The sequence below is a fragment of the Littorina saxatilis genome, linkage group LG1 (assembly GCF_037325665.1).
Source record: "Littorina saxatilis isolate snail1 linkage group LG1, US_GU_Lsax_2.0, whole genome shotgun sequence".
Lineage (NCBI taxonomy): Eukaryota > Metazoa > Mollusca > Gastropoda > Littorinimorpha > Littorinidae > Littorina > Littorina saxatilis.
This window is the reverse complement of record NC_090245.1, coordinates 7,430,275-7,452,053: the sequence shown is the minus strand read 5'-3', so window position 1 is coordinate 7,452,053 and position 21,779 is coordinate 7,430,275. Positions and strand designations below refer to the sequence as shown.

The window sequence follows — 21,779 nt, the reverse complement described above, 5'->3', positions numbered from 1 at the left end:
TAATAGGTTTCTATCATCTATCAGGGGAGTGGAACGTTTTGGTTTTGGAGCTATTGCTGAAGTGCCCTTGAAAGTTTTAAGACTCAGACACATGTGGGATTGTAAATGATTAGATACATCTTCGTTTCATCACATGTTCTCATACTTATGAAACCCCCCCCCCCCCCCCCCCCTCTCTCTCTGTCTCTCTCCTAAAATGGCAATCTCATGTACATTACATTTGTCAAAAAGTATCGAAGAATTTGTTTCTGCTATCAAAGTTAAAGCAATATGTCGATATCGCAACACTAAGACTATTTTATCATGCCCACATCTTATCCCATATTAATTATGCATCAACTCTTTGGGATGGCGTCTCTGATATTCACATGAAAAAATTAAACTCTCTACATCGTCGGGCAGCTAAAATCATGTTAAATGGTCCACAATTATCAGCTGATTTGAAGTTAAAGAATCTAAACTACCTGCCGCTAGTTAAACAGTTACAGTTTAATAAGACTGTAATGATGTACAAAGTATATCATGGCGAAGTGCCCAACTATATTCAGGACCTATTTCACAGAGTCACCGAAAGGTACGGGTCTACCAATTTTCTACGACCAATACCCAGGATTGATTTGTTCAAAACTAGTCAAGCCTTCTCTGGCTCTATGGTGTGGAACTCCATTCCGTCTGTAATAAGATCATTAACCTCACTAAAGAGTTTTAAACAAGCTCTGCATAATCATTATATGTCTACCTAGATGGCTACTAGTCTTAACATGTGCAAGTAGCTGTCAACAATTGGCAAAGCTTTATGAATTACAAAAATATGTTTTTTATTGCATGTATTATTTGGAATTTATGTTGTGATTTTCCATCATCATCATCAACATCATCATCAACATCATCATTATCATCATCATCATCTTCATCATTTACACCATATAATCATTGTAAGCATTAGTGTAAACGTTGGTATTGTGTGAATTTTACCGTGGATCACTTTACATGTGTAACCTCAATTAACATGTTGCATGTTTCGCTTTTGATTTGTATGTTGCTTACTTTGTCATTTTGTTGTTTGTGTTTATTTGCTTGTTTGCTTACTTGTCGATTGTTTGCTGGGTCGTTCGTTTAATTTGTTTATTTGTCATGTTGCTTTACTTGTTTATCATTTATTAGACATTTGTATTAGAAGTAAGAACCGGTTGTTACTTGTAAGAAAAGGCATCGCCTTAAACCTCTATCCTTGAAAAATAAAGTTCCATCATCATCATCATCATGTCTCACTCGCTCGCACTTTCTTTCTCTCGCTCTTTCTCTCAGTGTTCTCCTAACTTCGAAAGACCTTTTCACTAGAACTCCTGTTAGAGACAAGAAAAATACCTGTGTGACTGGCGCTATATTAATAGTACACATACAGATAGAAATAGTTCAACTAAATGGTTTCACTGTACAAATTAACATTAGCTGCCTGTCTGGGGCTAGAAGTTGGTTAGAAATGTCACTTTTCGAGGAGCAAATTTGCCGTTCGAGAAAACTTCCTGAGATAGCATAATACGTGTTACGTTTTTTGTATGTTAGTCCCACACATATCTATGCTGTCTGAGTTTCATTATTTGCGTGGATGTTGTGTGCAAAGGCAGCAGAAAAGACACAAACTTCACCCATTCCATCCTTTCTCGGAACTGATTCAAGAATACATATTGAATTGAACGTAATACTTCCACAATCAATGGTGAAAATAAACGAATTCTGTTTTTCTCTTCGTCTTCTTTTTTAACATTAATTATTTTTTGTCTTTTCTCTTTTTTTTCGCACACAAAAATGTAACCTCAGAATTGACTGTCAGCTCAGATAGAACTTGCCCAACATCAGTCGGAGCAGTACTGTTTTAAACCTACGTCATCGCCATTAATATCGTCCTCTGCATCAACATCAGCCGTAACAGCAACAACTACAGCAGCATACAGAACATGTAACTTGTGTCGCATTATTCGCAAGGAATGCTTTGTAACAGGGATATCTTCCATTTGTCTGTGCTAAGTACACATCATCACGGATCGAATCAGAACCAGACCTACGAGGGTAGGAGAATGTTACACTCATCTACAGTAATGAGACACAAACATTACACGGCCTAAGAAACATTATGTACAGCCATCTATAAAGCAATATCACAGTTTACACGGAACTCCTGCAAGACATGAACAGCTCAACAGATTTGCACAAGTAGCACAACATACAATTGGAACCTCCCTTTTACGACCTTCACATATCTAAGAAAAGCAGGTCTTAAAAGGATCGAGGTAGTCTTAAAATGGGGGTAAACTTACAGAGGTAATGAACAGAAAGTCTGAGAAAACAAGGTCTTAAAAGGGAGAAAGTCTTAAATTGGGGGGTCTCAATATAAGGAGAGGTTCTACTTTACTACCAAGTTTAGACATGTTGAGCGGGAGAAGTTAGCAGCAAATTTCAATAGGAATTTAACTAAATTTCCAGTACAATCACATATATAAATTATATAAAAACTAATAATGAAAGGAACAGCTTTCTTCGGTTTTAACTTTCTTCACGAATACTTTAAGCTAGACATTTGGTCTACATGCAAGCACTAATTTTCTGATCACGCCAACAGAATTATTTTGTATGGGAACGTGCTTCTGTGTTTTTCTTTTTCTTTTTTTTCTCACTGGTGACACGCTTAAATAAGGAAAACATGGACTAGTATGCTAGACAAGACAGAAGAATATAGTGGAAGAAAACACGATGAATAAACAAAATCAATAAACTGGTAACTCAAGGAACATATAGGAACCAGGAAGTTTCAAATATCAATTTAAATAATCAGGCACGCCGAGCTGGATTTTGTAAGTCACATTGTAAAACACACACACATATTTTGACCTGACGCGCAAGTATTTATCCGGAATGAAAATCAGAAATGTATTAATGCCAGAATATAATATGCTGTTCATGTATGTACACGTTTAATTGAGAGAGAGAGAGAGACAGACATAGAGAAAACAACCACAAGAGGGGAGAGGCAACACAGAATGATCTAGGTTGCTATTGTTGATGTTGGTGGTTGTGGTTGTGGTTGTTGTTGTTGTTGTTGTTTTTGTTGTTGTTGTTGTTCTGAAGTAGTTAACAAAGCTCAACGGAAAAAGTGCCAGGTGGAGATTAGTAACTTTGTTTTTTAACGTGACGTGTTAGCTAACATGTCCCACCAAAAGGCATCAGTACCGTACTTAATCATCGAGTGATGGCTCGACTTTTTCGCCGAACATCTTGTAGGGAGACATACGTACCATTTTTTATCATACAAATGGCGGCATTAATGTCTCCTCTGTTGGTGTTGGGGTTTTTTTCGGGAGAAAAATCTTGGTCTGTACTTCGACAAATAATGGCTAAAATACCAACCGATGTTTCTATACTTTCAAAAATACATCAGTAGAGTTGCTTTTTCCTACGAGTAATGTGAATACTATTCGCCGCCCGGTGTTTTTTTCTGTCCTGAATAAGTATTGGGACAGTAGTAATTAGTGAAAGGTATGTTTCCTGGTTGCAGCATGTTCGTTGCCCTGATCTGAATGTGATGTCACCTGTTTCGTGCAGCTGTCTTTGGCACTGTCTAATGGTCTGCTCTGGGGACGAGGGAATACTCAGAGAAAACAGGAGAAGAATGAATGTTCACAGATTTTCTTCCACCTTGACAGTCTTGAGGACTTTCATGTTTTCATGCTGTTGGGAGATCAGTGTCGTACTGTGCAAGGAGCGTGTGATATGAGAGAATAATATTGCTATTCTCATAGCCACGTGGGGGAATTCGGGGGTTGTGATTGGACAGCCTTATTTTGTCGGTTGGGCCCTATTGCTACAGTAGTGTAATAATAGGGGATATATTTACAACAACAAACTACACGCGGTTCCGGTTTCAACACCATGGATAAAACACATGCTTACCTGGTCAGGTGTGCTTCTCTCTGTGTGCGTGCGTGTGTTTGTGTGCGTTTGTGCGTCTGTGTGTATGTGTGCACGTGTGTGTGTGTGTGTGTGTGTGTGTGCTATCACGTTCCCGCAAATAAACAATGTTTTTACAATTCATTGACCTGTCAAAAAAAGTGCTTGTTCTATGCAGCTTACCCTTTGAATGTTCAGGGAATTACAAATGGTATCGCGATTGTGTTTTGAGGCAACATTTTTGCTCTCTCGCTACTCTTCAAGGGATTAAAAAGGTGGAATCATTTCTATATGAATAAATAAATAGATAGCGGAAAACTTGTGTTCACATTGCTTAGAGGTAATGTAATAACTTCAGGGAGTACTCGCTTCACTGAGAAATACTTACCTTCGGGCACTTTTTTTGTGGCGGAAAGGATGTTTACTGAACTTTAATTTTACAACATTGAGTCGTGTTTCATCGGAATTTGGAGATGTGTTCCTCTCTCACATTGTGTAAGCTGTGTATGTGTGTGGTGTGTGTGTGTGTGTGTGTGTGTGTGTGTGTGTGTGTGCGTGTGGGTGTGTGTTTCTCCGCGGGTTAGGGGGAAGAATTTACCCGATGCTCCCCAGCTTGTCGTAAGAGACGACTAACGGATTCTGTTTCTCCTTTTACCCTTGTTAAGTGTTTCTTGTATAGAATATATTTTTGTACAGATTTTAGTCAAGCAGTATGTAAGAAATGTTAAGTCCTTTGTACTGGAAACTTGCATTCTCCCAGTGAGGTAATATATTGTACTACGTTGCAAGCTCCTGGAGCAAATTTTTGATTAGTGCTTTTGTGAACAAGAAACAATTGACAAGTGGCTCTATCCCCTCTCCCCCCGTCGCTTCGTGGTTGAAAACGACGTTAAACACCAAATAAAGAAAGAAAGAAAGAAAGACCTATCTGCTAAGTGTTGCATTGTGTTGTGACTTTCCATGTTTTGTTATTACTCTTTCGCATTATCTTCATGTAAAAATCCTTTTTGGCTCACGTAAGTGTAGCCTATGCGATCGTAACTTTGTCTGTCTGTCTGTGCGTGTGTGCGTGTGTGCGTGTGTATGTCTGTGGTAGAAACTTTAACATTTGAAGACATCACATTATGGCGTAAGAGGGTTAGACGTCACGCGAAGGAATTACTGAAAGTCTCGGTCATTGTTATTTTGAGCGGGCCGAGACTAGTTGGCAGTCGTGTCCCTGTAAGTTACAGGCTACATGCAGACAGACAGATCTAGATCTAGTGTCTCGCTTTCTTGCACAGTGTCACCTATGCTTACTGTGTGTGTGTGTGTGTGTGTGTATGTGTGACGGAGTGATTGAGTTTGTGTTACTGTTTGTCGATTTCTTACGTGAGCCTTGAAGGCTTCGCCTCTTGTTACTCTTTCCTTTTATCCAATTCTTTCGGCATGAAAGGATGTCTGAGTGGCCACACGGTGGACAAACTAAGCCCAAAAAACTGTCTTGTTTGCATTAGACCTATGCGGAAAATACTTCGCAATATATGCCCACAAGCTGTAAGTAATCCGATTAGTCAGCGCACCATAGTCCCTGACAGTATGTGTACACACTGCGTCTTTGGCATTGGAGAGTGCATGTTTGTCTGTTTTGATCGCTGAATTCGGCCACGCACAACACACACACACACACACACACACAGCTCACACAATGTGGCACAGACATACGCACACACACACACACACACACACACACACACACACACACACACACACACACTTTTTACCCGAACGTCAACAACGGTAGCGATTAAGTTCCCATTTGTTTAACCAACACAAAAAAATGCACACATACACTTCAGTACTCGTACGTACTCTGCAAAAGCAACTTTACGGTCAGTTACCGTAAACATGGTGTTTTTTTATACAGAGAGGTGCCAGAAAGTCGAACAGCAAAAAAATGTACAGTAGGAATGTTATTGACGTCAAGACCGGAAATGTTTTCGCATATGGCGGACAGTTGTGTCTTTTGCCATTTCCCCTTCCGACAAAACGGACACACGCATTTGGCCTGTCTGTCTCTCAAAAGTGGAATGCAAGTGGTTCAGTACAGAACATCACAGAAAATCAGTTGGCAAAGCAAGGATTTTCTTCCTCGAAAAAAAGGACCCTGTGCTCACTCAACGTGAAAGAAAACCAACGCAAACAATAATCATGAATAAATATAAGGAATGAAGAAAAAGAAAAGGAAAGGAGAAAAAGAAAGTGGAAGAGTACTTGGCAGTTGAAATTAAACGAGACGAACAGTACTTAATCTAGTCAGAACTTGCCATGTTCTCTTCTGTCTAGAAGATGCCTTTTTTTCAGGTACACGTTATGTCAACGTGTTCAGTAAACACATTTAATTCTTCGTGTTTTTGCTCTCTCTAATGAGAAGACAGCAAAGGTTGAATACCGTCGTTTGTCTAGTCTGCTGGTCTAATAATAATGATAAATTGTAATACAGTTTTGCTGCGCAAAGAGTTTATCCACGTCATAAATACGGCTTGGTATAATCGCATTCTGTCCAGTTATAGAACAAGTATGCGAACTTTCAGTGATTTTCTCGTATGACTGAACAATAATTACGGAACATTGGCTTCGTTAGAACGTGTTGCCTGTCTATAGATTCGATGACATGAAGAGTTTACAAACAGGTTGGCTGCTTTTAATTCGCGGTTCTGATTTCGTTAGTCCCACAACGACGTCTGATGGCAAATATTTATTTGGAGAAAAAACCCAAGGCCGCATCTTGAGTAATTGTTTTTGCTGCGGATAATTGGTACGCCTTTCAAAGGTTGGAAGTTAGGACTCACCAGAAAACGGAGCAAGTTTATTAACTAATTCCCCTCGAAAGCGGCGTATGGCTGCCTAAATGGCGGGGTAAAAACGGCCATCCACGTAAAAACCCACTCGTGCAAAAACATGAGTGAACGTGGGAGTTTCAGCCCATGAACGAAGAAGACGAAGAAGAAAAATTCACTAATTATTCTGTGCATCCATTCCTAGATTTGTAAACATTTTTTTCTTTAGATCTGGTGGCCAATACCATGTTTGTTTAACTGTCACTACTAATGAGAATCAGACCACAGAACATGACAACAGAAAGAAAAAAATAAATAGCATCATGACATCAACATCAACAACAAAAAACATGACTAGGTTCCAGGGCACAACCTATTCGTTCATGCGGGTGTCACATGTTTGAAATCATTGTTCAATCTTCAAACAGCTTCCTTGCTGATGTATAGATATTTTGTGGACAAACGTCTTGTGCACAACTCATTTTGATAATGTCTTTCGCAAGAGAGGATGTTTTTGAAGTGAGATCTCATCATGTATTACAACGGCAAGTTTAGGCAATGACAATGTATTTTAACATATCAAATTATCGTGGGCAGTTCATAGTTTACGGATGTTCATTGAACATTTCATGTGGACATTGTAAACAAACATCAACATGTATTTTCTTCAACGCATGTACAAAACACAGAAGCTTTTAGAATAAACGGAAAATATCTGAACATTTCATGGGTCTTATTGTTCAATTGAAACTAGTTTTTCCCATTTTAAAATAAATCGTCAGTCTCTCAATGAAGGACTGTGATTGAAGAAAGACCCTGGCCAAGTCTGAATGCAATACACATGCACCACACTTTATAAATAACGAAAACAAGTCGGTCCAAGATAATCTCTGTTGTTCATTCTGATAATCCTCGCTCCACGGCTATCACCAGTTGTCTCTCTGACCGAACGCGAAAGTCCTATGCGAATCTATCAAAATAAGAATACAGAGTGATCTCCCATATGTTGTTCACGAGCAGTGTTCGCTAGACGAAAATGATTGCAGATTGGCCGACTTCGACAGTGATCTCTGTTCTGTTCTTCACAGTTACGATAAAGACATCGTTCTAAGGTCAAAATAAGTCGACATTTTGGGACTGCTGTCGGAAGGAGACCGTAATATATGGTTGCATCACTGTCAAAAAAATCGTCTGCTCCAGCGAGGGCCGAAACCAAACGGTTGATTATCACGTGACACTTATGCCATATTTAGAGTTGTTTGCACAGTAAATACATCCGAAAAAAATAGCTCGCTTGAAACTGTCTAAAATAAAAATTCCTCTGTAATTTAAAAATTACTAAACACCATGAAAAATCATTATCGACACTCGCGAATCTGCTTACATTCATAACACATTACAAAAAGCTCTAAATATGTACCAAAATCGGTTTCCTTGCCAAACAGGGAAACTCAAGGCATCCTGTCAGTGAGAGAATGAGCCGAACTCAATTTGACCTGAGGTCAGGATGCTGGTGTTGTCATGAAAGTTGTCCTCACTGGGACATGCCACGAAAATATACAATCATATAAATACATAAACAACAAGAAATTCCTCCGAGGTAGGAAAAACACCCCCGTCCTTACCATTCTCACTGCCACCAACTGAGAAGGTTATTTCCCTTTGACCATTAATATATCCCTCTAAAAGTCCTTGTAGAATCTTAATCCACCAATAACTCCCTAACCGTGTGTTTGACTGGTCCCAATTTTTGTAAGGACCGTCTCAGGAATGTATAGAACCTGTTCACCAAGTTTGGTGACGATCGGTCCGTTCATTCTTGAGATCTATATGCGAACACAAACAAACAAACACATCGACCGAATCCTATACACACCCCTATACCGGGGGTGTAAAAAGAGATTAAACACATGAATGGATTTCGTGTACTCGTCTGCTTCTTTTGACAAATACAATGTTTTGAGCACATATATAATTTCAGAACACAGGACAGTTCAGTTTTAAGTGGGCTGTGAGAGGTATATAATTATTCTTTTCATGAAAGCGTTCCTGTTCACACACCATATCTGTTCAGGCTCTTATGCGGTCGGTTTGAAGAGCCCACTTTGTTTTTATTTCATACCACAAAAATGAACAGTCTGGCTGCTTCTGGTGCCGACGTAGGAATTTTTTGTTGAATTAATTTTGTAAATGACACCTGTGTTAGTCTGCTGAATTATTTCGGCGAAAAATTCGCACTGAATGAAGCCACGCAATTGATTGTTGGTATGTGTCCAAATGAAAGTATGCCCTTATCCATATGAAAGCCTGGACAGAGCAGCAGCAGGCACTCTGAATTGAAGTGTTCCACGTATTGAACACCCTTTCTGTAACCAGTTTTGAACACCCTTTTTGTAACCAGTTTTGAACACCCTTTCTGTAACCAGTTTTGAACACCCTTTGACATAGTACATAGCTCTATTATTTAATTCATTATAAGTGTAATTACGGAAAAGGGAGACGAGAGAGAGCATACAAAGGAAGAGAGTTAGTGTGTCCTGGTGTGTGTGTGTGGGTGTGTGTGTGTGCGGGCGAGCTTGTGTGCTTGTGCGTGTGTTAATGTGGGTGTTAATCCATGAGTGATTGCAAAGAATGTTGTGGGTCTTTTTAGTGAAATTTTAAACTGTTTGTGATTGAGATGTTATTTATTTTTTAAACCGCTGAACACAAATCTCAGTGCCCGTTCCCAGGAATGAATCAATACGCAGAATGATGTCATCGTTGATGACGACATATTACCGTATTTCACGGTGAACTCTGCAACCAGTAGGTGCAGTCAGCATCACGTTGTCCAGATGGTGGCGTTAATTTCTGTATTCAAACGTCTGCCACATCATATCCATGGATAGTGTGCTCGTTACCGCTTCTCACGTGCCAATGTTGGATGCGCATGTAACTGTCATATCTACACACATGTAGCTGCCAAGTCCAAAAAGTGTCTCGCTTGCTGGTTTATTTGACACACGAGCAGCTGCACTTTCATCAACAGATTGATTTACATAACCATTATGAAATAACAATAATTTTTTTTTCTTCACATGTTCTCGGATAATCGACTCAGTTTGTTTGGTCTGTGAGATTATTTTGAGATCAGTGGTCCGTTTATTAGTGACCCCCCGCGGGTTAGGGGGAAGAATTTACCCGATGCTCCCCAGCATGTCGTAAGAGGCGACTAACGGATGTTAAGTGTTTCTTGTATAGAATATAGTCAATTTTTGTAAAGATTTTAGTGCTTTTGTGAACAAGAAACAATTGACAAGTGGCTCTATCCCATATCCCCCCTTCCCCCGTCGCGATATAACCTTCGTGGTTGAAAACGACGTTAAACACCAAATAAAGAAAGAAAGAAAGTTTATTAGTGTGGTGTACTCTCTGTTAATGAATTGTTCCGTGCTGCTATCATCATAACCATATTGCCATTTTTCAGTCGCCGTTTAGCTACCGGCGATTTATCATTGTCCGGGAGGTGTTTGTTGGTTTTTCTCAGCTCACAAACACAATATCTATAGCCCTCTGTTGGAGACACTTTTTCTCATCCCTCCAAAATATAACCCTTCCCTGTCTACCTCCAGTTTTAATTTTCTCTCTTGGAGGATTTCCACTTTTTTCTGACCAAACGTTCCAGTCATTCTTGCACATCATATAGCTCAGTTGGTAGCGCGCTGGATTTGTATTCAGTTGGCCGCTGTCAGCGTGAGTTCGATCCCAGGTTCGGCGGAAATTTATTTCAGAGTCAACTTTGTGTGCAGACTCTCTTCGGTGTCCGAACCCTCCCCCCGTGTACACTACATTGGGTGTGCACGTTAAAGATCCCACGATTGACAAAAGGGTCTTTCCTGGCAAAATTGCTTTGGCAGTTAATAATTGTCTACCTATACCCGTGTGGCTTGGAATAATAGGCCGCGAAAGGTAAATATGCGCCGAAATGGCTGCAATCTACTGGCCGTATAAAATTTCATCTCACACGGCATCACTGCAGAGCGCCTAGAACTGTACCCACGGAATATGCGCGATATAAGCGTCATTGATTGATTGATTGATTGATTGACATCTACGTGCCCCTCACAACACAAGAACTCGAAATTGTTCAGTCGGATGTACCGTTCATTTGTCAAAGTGCTTTGTTTTCTGACCCTGTGAAGGTTTCAGTCAAACTGACCGCCAGCTGTGTATAGCAGGGAGGCTTTGGTCTGCAAAGAGTCCAACGTGGTCCCCGACCCCACGAAGACTCCAGTCACATCATTCAGTTCATTTACTAGTGAGTTTCAAACCACCCTTAGCGTGGAATCTCCTTTTTTTAATGTTTTATTTTTATTGTTTGTACACAAGGTGTCCTGGACAACACAGAAGCGTTTTTTTTAACCCAGGCGACCCCCAAACCCACGAACATTCAGGTCACACCAGACTCACATTGACCGATTGACTTCATTGAGTCAAAGCCAGCCTGGGTGTCTCCAACAGTGAGTACTTGGTCAGCAAGGGGTCAGCGAGACCACAACTGTTTGCCCCTGACTCAGGTGGTCATCAAGCACACAAGATGATACAGGTCATTAGGTCAAAACCCTTCTTTAGCTGGGTGTCTGGGTAGTCTTGGTCCGCTACGTGTCATCGCGACCCAAGTGGTCCCCAAGCCCACACAAACTCTTGTCAGAAAAGACAGTTTATTGACTTGTTCGAGTCTAAAGCATCATTCAGCTGGATGTCTCCAACGAGTAGGTCTTGAACCGCAACGTGTCACCGAGAACAGTTTTACCTGAACCACCGCCGTGGTCCACAAACACACCAAACCTCTGGTCAGAAAAGACAGTTTATTGACTTCTTTGAGTCTAAAGCAGCCTTCAGCTGGGTGTCTCCAACGAGACCCAAGTGGTCCACAAACACACACAAACTCTGGTCAAAAAAGACAGTTTATTGACTTCTTTGAGTCTAAAACAACCTTCAGCTGGGTGTCTCCAACGAGACCCAAGTGGTCCACAAACACACACAAACTCTGGTCAAAAAAGACAGTTTATTGACTTCTTTGAGTCTAAAACAACCTTCAGCTGGGTGTCTCCAACGAGACCCAAGTGGTCCACAAACCCACACAAACTCTGGTCAGAAAAGACAGTTTATTGACTTCTTCGAGTCTAAAACAACCTTCAACTGGGTGTCTCCAATGAGACCTACAAGTGGCCCGTCGCGATATAACCTTCGTGGTTGAAAACGACGTTAAACACCAAATAAAGAAAGAAAGACCTACAAGTGGTCCCCAAACCCACAAAACCTCAAGTCAGAAAAGACAGTTTGTTGACTTTTTTTGAGTCTAAAACAGCCTTCGGCTGGCTGTCTCCAACAAGACCCAAGTGGTCCACAAACCCACACAAACTCTATTCACAAAAGACTGTTTGTTGACTTCTTCGAGTCCACAGCAGCCTTCAGCTGAAGGAGGAGGTCTTGGTCTGCGAGGACATGGAGTTGTTGGACGCCCTGGGGGGCGCTCTGTGGTCGTTCTTCTCCCCTCCCCGTCCACCACTTCCTCCTCGTCCATTCCCTCCGGATCCGCTGACCGCGTCCAGCCGCATGAGGGGGTACATGCTTCTGTTGTTGTGCCTCCTGCTACCCTTCCCGCCACCAGACACGCGCTTGGTCACGCGCTCGGCCCAACGCTTCAGCATTCGCTTGAAGACGGCGAGGAAGTTGTCGTTGAAGGCAGAGTATAGCACGAAGTTGAAGCTGAGCTGGCAGAGGACGAGCAGGTTGGAGGTCCTCTGCAGTGTCACGTAGCGGTGAGAGCTGCGGAACTTCTCGCGTGTCAAGCCCCCGCCGAACAGGGCATAGGCCACGTGCAGGTCGGTGAAGGCGGAGGGCATGATGCAGACGATGAAGAAGAAGACGATGGAGATGAGCGTGATGGTGAGGCGGGTCTGCTCGCGGCTCCACTCCGCCTCCATGTTGTTGCGGATCTGCAGTCGCTGGCGGAGGCGGCGCGCTTGGTGCACGGCGTACACCAGGTAGAAGTTGAACACGCACAGGATCGTCAGCGGTAGCAGCTGCACACCACAAACATACACAGATAGTGTCAGCAACCTTAGAGTTTGATTACAACCTTAAATTGATTACAATGCAAACAACATACACACAGAGTCATTAGCCCATCAAATGTTCTGTTTGACCTGGGATGAATTATGTAAATCCTGAAAAATATCGCAAAAGCTTTTAAAGGACCAGGTGTAGCATACATTTGTGATGAAAGTTACTGATACAGAAAGGAAACATACACATAATTGTAGCAATGAGGCTTTACTTTCTTTTTTACTGAGATGTCTTCAAAACTGCCTGTACTAAATTGAGAGAAAAAACTGTATTCTAGGTTTTTACGGTCAAAGTAAATATCGGCCAAAATGCTTCCATTTGCACGGAACAAAAGTTCAAGGACTGTTGGACTTTAGCGAGGTTTTCATTACATTGTATGTATTTCGAATTTGCACTGTTGGATAAAGGTACATGTATTATTTCCAAGTTGCTAATCGGTCATGTTGCTTTAATTTGCCTCTCTCTCTCTCTCTCTCTGAGTGAGTAGTGTATTCGCTCTTTTTTTACTGCTGTGAAGTTATACAGTGGTGTAAACAGTGACGACTCTTTGATGTGCAGTCTATGTACAGATATATATGGGTGTGAACATATGGAGCTTCCTTCGGTTGTGTGTCAGTAACGAGCCGTGAAGCAAAACTGTTTTGAAGTGACTAGATATATACAGACTTTCCTCAAATCGAAAACTGACTGACTTGAAGTGATTCACGATACGGACTCTCCTCTTGAGACTAAAAGAGTATGAGTGAACGGGCGTAAAGCTCTATAGCTTTGAGTGACAAGGCATATCTTCTGCGCCTTCTTGCAACAAGGACTTATTTTTTTTACAGTAGATATTGCTGAATACGCTTATCTTTTTTAACAGTAGATATTGCTGACTACGCTGATCTTGATTTGCAAAGAACACTCTGCAGGTTCAACATTGTTTTGGTAACAGACTTTTGTAGGCAATAAGTATGCCCAAGGAAAGTGCGTTATCTGATCTCCGCCTTGCTCACTTGAATGTGTATCACCTGCGTAACAAAACCGCGGACATATGTGTACTATTGAATCAAGGCAAACAACCGTTACATATATTAGGCATAAGCGAGACGAGACTTGATTCGAATGTTTCTGATGACTTTCTGAATGTACCCCATTACTCTATATTCAGGCGTGACAGTGTGAGACCGCAGCAAACTGGCCTCGCCGCCTATGTACACGAATCGTTAGTTAATTACACTCACCGTAGACCTGATTTGGAAGTTGAGAATGTTGAGTGCCTGTGGCTTGAAATCAAAATTAATAAGTCTACCCCTCTGCTCGTGGGTTTCCTGTATAGGAACCCTGCTGCATTGTCAAACTGGACAGATGATTTTATCAACCTAATGGACAGTATCAAGAGCCAAAATAAGCCTATATTAATATTAGGCGACTTCAATATCGATTTGCATAAACCACAGACAGCTTGGTGCACAACTTTGTCCCTCTTTGGCCTTCAACAACTAGTTGAAACGTCAACAAGAATAACTGCATCAACAGCGACATTAATTGACCATATATACACGGATAACAAAACAATGGTTTCGAATGTTAATGTGGTTAATTCTGGCATTAGTGATCATTACGTGACTTGCTGCTCATGGAACTATATAATCCCAAAATGTCATAAAAAAGGACACACAACCATCGAATATCGGAGCTTTAAAAAATTTCACGAGTCTAAGTTTTTCATGGACTTATCTTCAGCTCCGTTCCATGATGTGTTTAATTGTACTGAGGCTGAGGAGGCGCTTAATTGTTTCTCACGTATACTCTACCCGATTGTTGACAAACATGCCCCTCTGAGGCAACACCGAGTAAAATCCCCTACATTACCACCATGGCTTACTCCTGAGATTGTAGAAGCTATGGCACTACGTGATTTTTTTAAGGAAAATCAAAGGAAATCAGAATTTAAAGCACAGCGCAATAGAGTTACCAAGTTAGTACGCCAGGCAAAAAGTAATCATTTTCATAAATTGGTTGAAGACAAAAAAGATGTTGCCACGCTTTGGCAAGCCATAAATGAAGTGTTAGGTAAATCCCAGAGAAGAAATAGCAGATTAAATAGCGCCATTTCTCCTGACAAATTCAATGAGCACTTTCTGTGTTTGGCTGATCGATTGAAACAATCTAAAAATGTAAATGAAGAAGTCGAAGGTGGGGACACCCTGTTGTTTAGACTAAAAGAATTTTGTAGTCATAAATTGAAATCACAAGATTCATTCTCTATCCCAACTATTGCCGTACATGAAGTTGGAAAATTTATAGAAAACCTTCAGAATAATAAATCCATGGGGCCTGACAAAATCCCCCCGTCGTTGCTTAAATTAGCCCTACCGTACATAGTGGAATCCCTAACGTATGTGTATAATCTTTGCATTGAACAAAATATTTTTCCTGATGCATTTAAAACGGCAAAGGTCGTTCCACTTCCTAAAAATAAAGATGTGTCTGACCCTAATAACTTCAGGCCAATTTCATTGCTTCCTATTTTATCAAAGCCTTTAGAGAAGCACATCCAGAAGAATCTTCTGAACTACATGGAAAGGTACAAATTATTTCACAACTTTCAATCTGGGTTTCGTCCGAAACATTCCTGTAGTACAGCTCTTTCATCACTATGTGATAACTGGCTATCGGCAATTAATCGTTCGGACATATCAGGGGCTGTATTTCTTGATTTTAAGAAAGCTTTTGATCTTGTAGATCACACATTACTTTTACATAAACTCGCATTGTACGTGAACAATCCCGCAACGTGTTCATTCTTTAAATCATATCTTGTCAACAGAACACAGTATGTTTCTATAAACGGTAAAACATCTCCCAAAGGATGTTTAAAGAGTGGAGTCCCCCAGGGGTCAGTTTTAGGGCCTGTCTTGTTTTGTGTATTCATTAATGACCTCCCCCTTCATATATCTAATTCCAAAGTTAAAACGGAATTTTTTGCAGATGATTCGACGCTTCACACAAGCTGTAGGACTGTTCAAGAAATTGAAATTTCCTTACAGTCTAGTCTGAATGAAGTCAACAGTTGGTGTAACCAGAATTGTATGATAGTGCACCCAGGAAAGACAAAAAGCATGATTATTACAACAAGACAAAAACACCAGTCACGACCTCTTAAGTTAAATCTTTCTCTGGAATCACAACCTGTTCAGCAGGTAACGGAACATCGTGTTTTGGGTGTGATAGTCGATCAAGAATTAAAATGGCAATCTCATTTTTGTCAAAAAGTATCTAAGAATTTGATTCTGCTATCAAAGTTAAAGCAATATGTCGATATCGCAACACTAAAACTATTTTATCATGCCCACATCTTATCCCATATTAATTACGCATCAACTCTTTGGGATGGCGTCTCTGACATTCACATGAAAAAATTAAACTCTCTACATCGTCGGGCAGCTAAAATCATGTTAATTAATGGTCCACAATTATCAGCTGATTTGAAGTTAAAGAATCTAAACTACCTGCCGCTAGTTAAACAGTTACAGTTTAATAAGACTGTAATGATGTATAAAGTATATCATGGCGAAGTTCAGGACCTATTTCACAGAGTCACCGAAAGGTACGGGTCTATCAATTTTCTACCACCAATACCCAGGATTGATTTGTTCAAAACTAGTCAAGCCTTCTCTGGCGCTATGGTGTGGAACTCCATTCCGTCTGGAATAAGATCATTAACCTCACTAAAGAGTTTTAAACAAGCTCTGCATAATCATTTTATGTCTACCTAGATGGCTATACTAGTCTTAACACGTGCAAGTAGCTGTCAACAATTGGCAAAGCTTTATGAATTACACAAATATGTTCTTTATTATATGTATTATGTGGAATTTATGTTGCGATTTTCCATCATCACTTCATCATCATCATCATCATCATCATCATCATCATCATCATCATCATCATCATCATCATCATCATCATCATCATTATCATTTACACCATATAATCATTATTAGCATTAGTGTAAACGTTGGTATCGTGTGAATTTTACCGTCGATCACTTTCCATGTATTAACATGTTGCATGTTTCGCTTTCGATTTGTATGTTGCTTACTTTGCCATTTTATTGTTTATGTTTATTTGCTTGTTTGCTTACTTGTCAATTGTTTGCTGGTTCGTTCGTTTACTTTGTTTATTTGTCATGTTGCTTTACTTGTTTATCATTTATTAGATATTTGTATTAGAAATAAGGACCGGTTGTAAGAAAAGGCGTCGCCTTAAACCTCTATCCTTGAAAAATAAAGTTCCATCATCATCATCTCTCTCACTCTCTCGCTATCTCTCTCTCTCTCTCTTTCTCTCTCTTTCTCTCTCTCTCTCTCACTCTCTCTCTCTCTCTCTCTCTAATTTCATCATTGTGTGTCTGTGCGTCCCAAGGACAGATTGTAAGAAAAGGCGTAGCTTGGGGGGAGCGTTTGGGCCAGAGAGGGGAGAATGGGAGTGGGTAGGGGAAACAATACTGAACCTTTGACTTGTGTGCTTTCGATAAAAAAAACCACAAACCCTTCATTCTGTGCCTTTGAGATTATGCGTCTGTTTTTGTGTTTAATAGAACTATTCCTTAGTTGTGGTTTTCCCAGTTACATGTTAAATCCTTTTGATTTAACCAGATGAAGAAACCTCCATTTATGTTAAATTGTTAATTTTGCGAGAAAGCCGCTTTCATCTTGAGAGGTTTGCCGGTGTTGTTTTTTTGTGAGGGTTTGGGTGTGTTGTTTTGCATAACAAGATAAGTGGAATAAACAACAAGTCGCGTAAGGCGAAAATACAATATTTAGTCAAGTAGCTGTCGAACTCACAGAATGAAACTGAACGCAATGCAACGCAGCAAGACCGTATACTCGTGGTCCACCGCTCACGGCATAGGCAGTGAAATTGACAAGAAGAGCGGGGTATTGGTTACGCTATGCTGCATAGCACGCTTTTCTGTACCTCTCTTCGTTTTAACTTTCTGAGCGTGTTTTTAATCCAAACATATCATATCTATATGTTTTTGGAATCAGGAACCGACAAGGAATAAGATGAAACTGTTTTTAAATTGATTTGGAAAATTTAATTTTGATAATAATTTTTATATATTTAATTTTCAGAGCTTGTTTTTAATCCGAATATAACATATTTATATGTTTTTGGAATCAGCAAATGATGGAGAATAAGATAAACGTAAATTTGGATCGTTTTATAAATTTTTATTTTTTTTTACAATTTTCAGATTTTTAATGACCAAAGTCATTAATTAATTTTTAAGCCACCAAGCTGAAATGCAATACCGAAGTCCGGGCTTCGTCGAAGATTACTTGACCAAAATTTCAACCAATTTGGTTGAAAAATGAGGGCGTGACAGTGCCGCCTCAACTTTCACGAAAAGCCAGATATGACGTCATCAAAGACATTTATCAAAAAAATGAAAAAAACGTTCGGGGATTTCATACCCAGGAACTCTCATGTCAAATTTCATAAAGATCGGTCCAGTAGTTTAGTCTGAATCGCTCTACACACACACACAGACACACACACACACACACACACACACACACACACACACACACATACACCACGACCCTCGTCTCGATTCCCCCCTCTACGTTAAAATATTTAGTCAAAACTTGACTAAATATAAAAAGCGAGGCAGCTCAGGGCAGTAGAGGCCAAGAGTTATGTGTCTGCAAAGAAAAGATGTATCACCCAGTGGGCAATTGTCAATATTGTTTGCAAAAACACATACACATCATTCTGGTCGTTTCGGGCTAGTCTTTTGAAGAATACTGAAAGGGAATAAAATGCAAGTAACGACAGGCGAACAACACAAAGGCAGTACAAAAACAGGTATACTCAAATAGTTGGAAAAAGCCATACCTAGATATTTCAAAACTCTAAAAATAGTAATGCAGGTGGGAGAATTAAAGCTTGCAGCGACAACGATTTAAGGATTTTCTGTCGCCCCTCCCCCGAGCCCCACTTTCTCCCTCCTCTCCCCGAATTGACTTGTAACATGAACCTCGAAGACGGCGTCATGCTGCCCACATGACAGAATTCTGAAAAGCGTTGTGGCAAAACTTACACCGTACGGTTTCCGTGAGAGTACAACACTCAAAAAAGAAGAAAATGAAAAGAAAACGAAGCTTTCCAGGCGAAATCGACTTCACGAAGTACTTCACCAAGCTCGCTGCACGCAGCTTTAGCTCTGCATTTTTGGTTTAAAAAAAGACTTCGCAGAGTCTCCGAGAAGTCAACTTCGGGCTCAATTAAGGCCTCAAGTGTTTGAGTGTGTTACCTGAATGGTGACGCTGTAGAACCAGGAGATGACGACGAATGTCTGGCTGGTGCGGAAGGCGGTGTACTCGTAGGTGTAATGGTCGGCGCCCTTCTCCGGTTTAAGCACCACCTTGTACAGCATGAAGCGCGGGATGTTCAACACCGTCATCATCGCGATGATCACACAGATCTTTATCTGAAGGCAACACACACACACACTCATTATCATCATTGTAACAGGGCTATTGCCAATCACACAGATCTTTATCTGAAAGCAACACACACACATTGTGATTATTGTAACAGGACAATTCACGATATTCAGCAGGTCATAATCACGACGATCACCCAGATCTTCATCTGAAAGCAACACACATATTCACTGTGATCATGGTAACAGGACAATTGACGATGTTCAGCAGCATCATCATCACGATGATCACACAGATAATTATCTAAAAGCAACACACACATATTCACTGTGATCATGGTAACAGGACAATTGACGATGTTCACATATCTTTATCAGAAAGCAACACACACACATACTCATTGTCATCATTGTAACAGGACAATTGCCGATCACACATATCTTCATCTGAAAGCAACACACACACACACACACTCATTGTGATAATTGTAACAGGGCAATTGACGGTGTTCAGCAGCAGCATCACGATGATCACACTGATCTTTATCTGAAAGCAACACACACACCCATAATCATCATTGTAACAGTGCAATTCCGATGTTTAGAAATAACTCTGTCGGGTTTGTAATGGCTGTGGAAGAGTGAATACCCTTGATTTTTACTTGGACAAACATTGGAGGGGCCAATCGCTAGCGAACTAGGGTTGTGCCGGAAACACGGGGACAGGAGCACGTGTGACTTTATTTGTCAGAGGAAAAACAAGGCTATTCACTCTTGTACAAACTTGTGAAATAGTGAGTAATCTTACTATTTAATTTATTGAGGCAAACCGTCCCACGTCACATGATAGGCCAGGTGTGTGTCTGAAACACGTTGACACGGAGCATGTGTGGAAAGTTTGCCTCAATACAAGCAAGACTATTCACTCTCTCACAACTCAAACAAACCCGACAGACTTATTTCCGGAGTTGGTCAGTTGACAGCCACAGCGCAGTGACAAAAGTGAGATATTACAATTGTTTGACAAAGTAAATTGTCAATGTCATGAACCCCATCGCGATATAACCCTTCGTGGTTGAAAACGACGTTAAACACCAAAGAAAGAAAGAAAGAATGTCATGAACCTGAGCAAAAGATGCTGATTAAGAAGCAACAACACAAATCTTCTTGCGTTAGGGATCTTTGTATGTTAGTCTGGTCAACATGAGGACAGAATGGACAAGATCTGAAAAGAGTTTGCTATGAGGCCGTGTGTCAAGCGGTAGATGTGAGGGCGCTCGCAGAAGGAGGTTGGACTTTGGTCGCTTGTTTCGCTGAAGATAATAGCCTCTTTTACAATTCTTTTGGCTTTTGTCGATATGTTACACTGGGAGTAGAGGTGTGTGTGTGTGTGTGTCTGTGTGTGTGTGTGTGTGTGTAGAGGGGGGTGATAGGTGCATTGTTTAAAGGATGTGTGACAATTCGGGGTAATACAAACCTCGTGGGCGAACCTTGGTATATGTATGTTACATCGAGGGTGATATAAGCTCTGTATTGTGATTTGGAGAAAATATTAGAGGGTGATATCAGCTTAATTTGCATATATTGTATATGTTACCTTTGCGGATCGTCTGTCACACTTGGCTCATAATATAAAGGACGTGTTACACTTCGGTGTAATACCAACCTCGTGCACGAACCTATTAGTATATTTTTGAAGGAAATCACGAATGACACTGTAACAGGCAAAGTTTGACAGTGATATCATCCACGCTTTTAGAGCGCTAACCAGAGATATAGCGTGACATAGCAAAGTGTGACAGTGATATCATCCACGCTTTTAGAGCGCTAACCAGAGATATAGCGTGACATAGCAAAGTGTGACAGTGATATCATCCACGCTTTTAGAGCGCTAACCAGAGATATAGCGTGACATAGCAAAGTGAGACAGTGATATCATCCACGCTTTTAGAGCGCTAACCAGAGATATAGCGTGACATAGCAAAGTGTGACAGTGATATCATCCACGCTTTTAGAGCGCTAACCAGAGATATAGCGTGACATAGCAAAGTGTGACAGTGATATCATCCACGCTTTTAGAGCGCTAACCAGAGATATAGCGTGACATAGCAAAGTGTGACAGTGATATCATCCACGCTTTTAGAGCGCTAACCAGAGATATAGCGTGACATAGCAAAGTTTGACAGTGATATCATCCACGCTTTTAGAGCGCTAACCAGAGATATAGCGTGACATAGCAAAGTTTGACAGTGATATCATCCACGCTTTTAAAGCGCTAACCAGAGATATAGCGTGACATAGCAAAGTTTGACAGTGATATCATCCACGCTTTTAGAGCGCTAACCAGAGATATAGCGTGACATAGCAAAGTTTGACAGTGATATCATCCACGCTTTTAGAGCGCTAACCAGAGATATAGCGTGACATAGCAAAGTTTGACAGTGATATCATCCACGCTTTTAGAG

General features: G+C 40.6%; 2 protein-coding genes across 3 annotated transcripts in view; one reads left to right on the top strand and one right to left on the bottom strand.

Annotated features, from left to right (window-relative positions):
- Window positions 1–21,779, top strand: part of LOC138960516 (probable ATP-dependent RNA helicase DHX35) — a 188,087-nt gene that overhangs the window by 33,711 nt on the left and 132,597 nt on the right. The gene's annotated exons all lie outside the window — the stretch shown is intronic.
- LOC138960542 (FMRFamide receptor-like) lies at window positions 10,857–19,561 on the bottom strand. The gene is made up of 2 exons (XM_070332408.1): window positions 19,183–19,561; window positions 10,857–12,832 (listed from the first exon to the last, which is right to left on the bottom strand). Exons 1-2 carry the CDS (start codon window positions 19,450–19,452, stop codon window positions 12,218–12,220), a joined length of 885 nt encoding a protein of 294 aa, XP_070188509.1. The 5' UTR covers window positions 19,453–19,561; the 3' UTR covers window positions 10,857–12,217.